Source organism: Lampris incognitus, chromosome 9 (genome assembly GCF_029633865.1).
Source record: "Lampris incognitus isolate fLamInc1 chromosome 9, fLamInc1.hap2, whole genome shotgun sequence".
In the NCBI taxonomy this organism is placed as follows: Eukaryota; Metazoa; Chordata; class Actinopteri; order Lampriformes; family Lampridae; genus Lampris; species Lampris incognitus.
The window spans coordinates 12,345,577-12,352,899 of record NC_079219.1 but is presented as its reverse complement, the minus strand read 5'-3'; the positions used below and the strand labels follow the sequence as shown (position 1 = coordinate 12,352,899).

The 7,323-nt window shown below is 45.6% G+C and overlaps 1 protein-coding gene across 1 annotated transcript in view; it reads left to right on the top strand.

Annotated features, from left to right (window-relative positions):
• nphs1 (NPHS1 adhesion molecule, nephrin) overlaps positions 1 to 6,896 on the top strand; it is a 155,998-nt gene extending 149,102 nt beyond the window's left edge. The window contains exons 24-32 of the mRNA XM_056286173.1: positions 130 to 281; positions 2,912 to 3,023; positions 3,164 to 3,354; positions 3,919 to 4,035; positions 4,632 to 4,680; positions 5,149 to 5,281; positions 5,766 to 5,844; positions 6,074 to 6,240; positions 6,807 to 6,896. Coding sequence (XP_056142148.1) covers positions 130 to 281; positions 2,912 to 3,023; positions 3,164 to 3,354; positions 3,919 to 4,035; positions 4,632 to 4,680; positions 5,149 to 5,281; positions 5,766 to 5,844; positions 6,074 to 6,240; positions 6,807 to 6,896 — 1,090 coding nt within the window. The remainder of the gene's footprint in view (positions 1 to 129; positions 282 to 2,911; positions 3,024 to 3,163; positions 3,355 to 3,918; positions 4,036 to 4,631; positions 4,681 to 5,148; positions 5,282 to 5,765; positions 5,845 to 6,073; positions 6,241 to 6,806) is intronic.
• Positions 6,897 to 7,323: the final 427 nt, after the last annotated feature.

Below are 7,323 nucleotides of genomic sequence, written 5' to 3'. Positions count from 1 at the left end.
CAATTCCTGCTGTCTGCTTTCTTAGGCTTTATCTATCGTACTGTGTGTGTGTGTGTGTGTGTGTGTGTGTGTGTGTGTGTGTGTGTGTGTGTGTGTGTGTGTGCTTGCTGTCCCGTGTGTATGTTTTAGGTATGTGAAGCGGACTGTGAGGGAGGGCTCCTATTATGTGAGCTCCGTTGTGGTAGTGAACGTGAGCGCAACGTTGGACTACGCCGTTTTTAGCTGCACCGCCCGCAACTCTCTTGGCCAAGATTCTCTTGACATCCAGCTTGTCAGCACAAGTATGTGTGTGTGTGTGTGTGTGGGCAAGGATGCATGCATAACACATACAGTCAATGTTAAATGAACGCAAATCAAGGTCAAGGGTTAGGCCACATATCGTACAGGAATCATGCACATCACGTAGGTAGCAGCAGACCACGAGTTTCCCCACTGGCACTAATTTGGCAGCATCTCAAAATATTTGTGTCTGTGTAGCCTTGTCTGAGAACTTATCACTCTGGAAAGATAGGGCAGAAAGGCCCTCCAGCATGCAGAATTCTCTCTCCTATAGAGAGAGAGAGAGAGAGAGCGCCTGGGTGTCAGCCCTTTAAGGAATCGTATTCCATTGCCCTATCTCCACCTTATCACTGAGCCTATAGCACTACCTCTCTCAGATAATGCTACCGTGATACATTTTCCTCTCCCGGCACACTTTGGATTTCTTGCCTGCAAGCTACCCATGTATCCTCGCTCCACCACCAACACAGTTCCTCTCTCAGCAAAGCCCCACAGTTGTCATTGGACACATTTAATCTTTAAAGCGTGAAATACAATCCAATACTTGCCCTGTTTATTCCCACTCATTTTTAGGGCCGTGAATATTCATAATTAATCTGATGCAGTGATAATAAATATTATATGCTTTCTTATCGTCCGAGAGCCCGAGAGGAAGAGCCGACCTCTTTCCTTGCCTGGCGCATTTTGGATATGAAGGAGCCGAACATCCAAAACAAGGCTGACCTCTTTGCCCCGGTATCTTGTGAGTGGAGCTGATAGTGGGAATTATTTACTCGGCGAACTGCGCCACAGCCTAGGGCCAGAGACCAGCACAGCATCGCCTTCTTGTGTTGCTGCTTTGCTGCCTCTCCTCATCCTCTCCCGCTTCAACCCTAAAACTACCCCTTTTTGCCCGTCGGTATCTCATCCACCACTGTTTTTTTTTTTGTTTTTTTTTTTCATATTCCAAATACAAAATAATTCAAACTCTGTTTGCTGTCCTGACCAAAACAATGCCCTTTTGTCAGTCTTGTGGCCTGAGTGGCCTCCTTAAAATTGTCTCCGCAAATCGGATAATAACCTACAGCATCCGTCATTTACTACAAGCCTTTGGTTGGATAAATTGGGCAAAACAGTCAGTTTATTTTGAGAGAGCACATATGCCTTTGCTCCCTGTCCGTGTTTATAACAAAACCTATGTGTGGAGAGGAAAAGTAATGAAGAAGTAATGAGAAGCACTGCAGAAAAAAAAAACCTAAATACCAGAATTGATAGATAAATAGTCAGTTACTGCTGTCAAAAAAGGCACCTTTATGGAAAATAGGGGGCTAAATCGTTATTACAAGTCCCAGTGGCTTCTGTTTAAAATGTGTAAGAAATACAGACAGGATGACTTCAGCAGATGTTAAGCAACATCCCCGCCCCCCGTTTTTCTCGCCAATTGTGCCAGGCCAATTACCCCACTCTTCCAAGCCGTCCTGGTCGCTGCTCCACCCCCTCTGCCGATCCGGGAAGGGCTGCAGTCTATCACATGCCTCCTCTGATACATGCGGAGTCGCCAGCTGCTTCTTTTCACCTGACAGTGAGGAGTTTCACTAGGGGGACGTAGCGCGTGGGAGGATCACGCTATTCCCCCCAGTTCCCCCTCCCCCCTGAACAGGCGCCCTGACCGACCAGAGGAGGTGCTAGTGATGTTAAGCAAATTCAAAGTGAGTTTGAGAACTAGCCGGGTGTGAGGCGTGCAGTTGCTTGATGTTTTGCTAATTGGCTGACAGTCTGACAGTTCATGAATTTTTGCTTGTATGTTTTTGGTCACACTTTCATAAAACATTTATTTACATTAAAAGTTAAATAAGAACCCTTAATAAGAGTGAGTGGGCTTTCATAACAGGGATGTATGCTGTGTCAGTGTTTTTCACACTGACTTATTGGGTCAGAGCACAAAATACAAATTTTTCAGAATAAAAAATGTAAGTGTGAAACAGGGCAGCATTTGAATTAAATAAAAACAGATAAGCTGCTAGGTATCCTCCAGTAATTTGGGCTTGCAAATCTTGCAAGTAAATGGGAATCATTGACAGTTGCATGTCACATTTTTGGTGCAATCATTCCCCGACTATCTCCCTGACCTCTCCAAAAAGTGGGGGGTTCCCAAACAAGCATAAATTTAACGAGCAGAGGGCATCCAGGTGGCGTGGCGGTCTATTCCGTTGCCTACCAAAATGGGAATTGCCGGTTCGAATCCCTGTGTTACCTCCGGCTTTGTCAGGCATCCCCACAGACACAATTGGCCGTGTCTGCGGGTGGGAAGCCAGATGTGGGTATGTGTCCTGGTCGCTGTACTAGCGCCTCCTCTGGTCGGTTGGGGCGCCTGTTCGGGGGGGGAGGGAGAACTGGGGTAAATAGCGTGAGCCTCCCACACACTACATCCCCCTGGTGAAACTGTCAGGTGAAAAGAAGCGGCTGGCGACTCCACGTGTATTGGAGGAGGCATGTGGTAGTCTGCAGCCCTCCCCAGATCGGCAGAGGGGGTGGAGCAGCGATCAGGACGACTCGGAAGAGTGGGGTAGTTGGCCGGATACAATTATGGAGAACAGGCAGGAAAAAAAAAATAATGAGCAGAGTACCTTTGCCCTCCTCTCCTCTAACTCAGATCGCCCGGATCCTCCTTCATCCTTCCGCCAGGCCAGTGTTGGACATGACTCAGTCACCTTGGAGTGGATCCCTGGCTTTAATGGCGGTTTGCAGCAGAGATTCCGTATCAGGTGAAAGGTCATGGAAGAATGTCAAACATCGAATGATCAACATAATCAATAATTCAGTATTTTCATGATTGTACTTGTAATGGACGATGTTCATTGGGTGAGTAACCGGAGGCTATGGCCAATTCCCTTTCGATTGATAGATACCGCCAGGCACAGTCAGTCAGTTTCCTGTATGTGGACGTCTTCCCTCCCAGGGCAGCCTTCTTCACAGTCACTGGTCTGTCCCCCGTCACCACCTACAATTTCTCCGTCAATGCCCTCAACGCAATGGGAGAGAGCGACTATGCCGACAACAATGCAGTACTGACCATCACCACTGAGGGTCAGCTTGGTGTAGCCCCGATCTGACACTGACAGGAACACCAGTCACACTCCGCCGCTCTGTGATCAGCTAAATGTAGCACAGTTTCACTGATTGAGTCATGACTTGGGAGGACCCTGGTGTTCATAATATTTTGTTGTTGTTTTCATTGTGGTCCTCTCTACAGAGGGTCCAGAACCAGATGAGGCCCCAGCTAGTGATGGCAAAGGCTCACAAAGTAAGTCTTTTATCACAAAGCTTGCAGGGGGGGAAAAAAAAAGAGAGAAGCTTTTAAGGGCAATTGTAAATTGCATTTGCCCAGCATCCACCTTCATTTAGCTAAATCATGTTAATGTATGCACCGCCGAGGCAGTTAATGTTTGCTCTTTGAGACTAGCAGTTGTCATGGCTCCCAACCCATACCTTTTACCTACCTCTAGTCTTTAATCAATAAAGACAAATGAGAGTGTGGATGGTTCTGCATCAGTCACTCTCTATTATCATCCTTCATTTCCATCCCCCTATCTCTCTTTAATCCCTGTTAATATGCATTAAACTAAACTGCTCTTGTTCGGGTTTGGCGACTAGGTACAGCCGGACTTCCCACGTATTTGACGGTAACCCTCACAGTGGTTGTTGGAGTTCTGCTGGCGATGAATTCATTCGGTTGCTTTCTTGGTTTGCGATGGAAGAAAAGGCAGGGCCAGCTAGGTAACAACAGTAATCTCTCTATTTATGTGTGACCGACTTCCTCCCTTCTGCCATATGACGTCCCAGAGCTTTTGCAAGACTCCAGAAGAGATTGCTGTGAAGCTTGATTCAACCATCACCTCCCCATCTCCCTCTCATCTCTTTTTGTCCCTCTTTATTATATCTGTCTATCCTGTCTCCTCCCCCCTGTGTTCTTGCACCAAATCTTTCCCTCCCTCCCAAATTCATCCCTCAGAGATGCTATGTCTTGCATTGCGCCATTTCCTTTTTTCTCATTTGTTAGCGTCACGTCCTTCCCTTCTCTCTCCCCACAACTGTCCATTTATATTTGTTTTTCGGTATGTCTGTCAGGTTGCCCACCTAACTACCTCTCTTTCTTTGCACCTTGCATGTGTCCTCCCACTGGTCTTTACATATCCCTTTTTTACCTCGCAATTTGCTTCACTTTTCCTTGCAATTATCTCTTACTGTTTTGCCTCCATCAATCAAGCTTATTTCAGGGCTGATGAGAGGACCCTTATAGTTCTATATTTTTTAATACTGAACCCCTTTTCCCTTGTTTCTCTCCCTCAATTCTCATTTACTATCTCACCCAGGGAGCAGAGAAGGCAGCGTGTTGGATCACAAGAAGAATGAAGAGAAGGAGTGAGTCAAGGCTCTGCAGTCAAACTAATAAGAGGCCTTCATCATTTTCCCTCCCAGAGATCTCAGCCCTGATCCATAGGCTGATCCTGCTAATAAAACAGCCCATCAAGCAAAACAACAGGATTCTGCTTGGAGGGACAAAGTATCTGTTGCTATTAGTGTCACCAAGCAGACGCTATAATCCACAGTGGCTGGCTTCCTGTTAGATTTTGCTATGTGGCTATGTAGCAGCATTAATTGTGTACATGTATCATAAGCCAAGCATTTTATCACTTTATAACATGCATGAGGGACATTGCTATGAGTTGCTCGTGTGTATCTTGTGTTTTTGGCCCATCGCACAGTCTCACAAAAATCAGACGAACAAGAGAGAACATGATGAAGGAAGGAATGAATGGAAAAGTAAAACGATGAACGATGGATTGAAGGGAGAAGTAAGATCTTACGTAGGAATCTGATCCCATTCAGGTCCAGCTCATCTGCAGCGGGCAGCTCCAATAGGTACGAGAGCAGAGAGAAGATCAATGCCAAAGCCCAGCGGACCCTCCTCATTGACTCTGGATCCGAGACAGACAGTAATGTTTACGAGAGCTATGCCGAGGTGAGAGCATAGACAAATGGGGGAGGAGTTCAGCGTGATGAGAGAGAGAGAAAAAAAGATAATCGAGGAAATATGTAAAAAGAAGAAAAAACGAAAATAGAAAACGGTTTAATAAAAAACAAAAAAGAGGTGAGAAGAGTACTGGGCAGTGGGATGATGGGATTTGTCAAAGGCAGGAAGTGGATTGTGGCATAACAAGGGAAATGGATGGGTAAACTAATAAAAACCTCTAGCTGCTCTCAGAGATGGAACACAGATCAATACCACACAATTAGCATTCAAAATACACATCGATCTTGGTGAAATGATCATTTTGCACTTTGCAAAAGGCTAACAAGGATTTGAACTTTGAAGAAAGATGTTTCCTCTGGGGGCTGCCATCCACATGGAAATTATATTCCCCTAAAACCAATTCCATGATGAGAGAAAGGGGGCGAGGTAAACTAACGCCGTTTGTCGCATGTGTGTGTTTTAACCATTCAAGGAAAGTGTTCACTACTACTATCCGACTAGTCACCACCGGTCTCATCTCTACCCACATCCTGAGGAAACTCACATGTCAGGTGAGAAACAGACAACGCCCTGTATATTTCTGTAATCAAAACATTTCCATGTTGGATTAGCACTGACATAGCCTTGGTGAAATGACTAGATGTGAGATGAAATATCACTGTGCTCTTATCCAGTAACTACTTTTGGAAAGGTGATCACAGACAGGAGAATTTGCTCTCAGATTTCCACCTTGTCCAGCTCCAGGTTTTGAGATTTGTGTGTTTCACTTCTCTCTTCCAGAAGACACCCACTACCCAATGGAGTCTCAAGGCCATGTCTATGAAGATGTGAGGGACTCAGGTGTTTACCAGGATGTACTGGATTTTTCTTCCCCTTCTCTTCCCTCCATGCTCGACCATAGATTGCCACATCGAGGGGGTGAGCCGAGACCACCTGCCTATCCTCAGGTCAGTAGTCCATCCATCCATTATTCAAACCGTTTGGCCTGCTGTCAGGGTCACGGGGATGTTAGAGTCTATCCCAGCAGTCATTGGGCGGTAGGCAGGAAGACACCCTGGACAGGCCGCCAGGCCATCACAGGGCAAAAATGAGGACCAAACTATTATAAGTGTACGACCACGGATGTGTAGACTCGCTAGCCCTTGGCTAACGGGTCGGACCCTTTAGTTAATTGGTTAAGGTAGTCGCACCAAATGTAGCGGGAATTCAGGGGTCAAGCGGGAATCGAACCTAGGTTCCCCACACCACGGGCGACTCCGCTAACCAGTCAACTAAAGGGTCCGACCCATTAACCAAGGGCTAGTGAGTCTACACATCCGTGGTCGTACACTGTTACACTAACAACCCGTGTGGCGCAAATACACATGGTTTCAATATGTTCACAAGAATAACACTACAGAGATTCAGTCAAAACACATGCAGCACAGCAGGGTACATCATACACTGTAGGCAGTTTAGTGACTGCATAATCCTAAAGATAATCCCAGTGCTGATGCTTCCTGTCTCTCAGCAGGGGAGCCTGAGAGTGAGGGAGGACACAAATGATCGTCGACTACAGAGAGATTACGATTTGCCCTTTGAACTTCGAGGAGAGCTAGTCTAAATTGAGAAGATCACAGCTTCATTCAGACAACTTGAGGTGCTGTGGCCCTCAAAACTGGATACTCAGTAAAATATTGGTTCTTATATATTCGATTCTGTTTAAAATGATACATTTATTTGAGCCATCTTGAATGTGTCTGTCAAAACAATGAAATTATTTAGCTTTGAAATGCTTGATGTTACTATGTCTGCCATGATCATCCCCCTTAAAGTGTATATTATTTTTTATCCTATATATATCATGGCTTATATATTCCTTTTTTTCTATTCATGAACATTTTCATCGGGAGTTTAGAATGTGAAAAACAGATGTCACAGACTGATCAGGATGAACCTAGGCAAGGCAGGGTGAATAAAAAAGATGATTTGAAAGCTTCAGAAAGCCAATGAGGTCAAATGTGTCAGAACGCTGCCCTGCCAAAGATAGA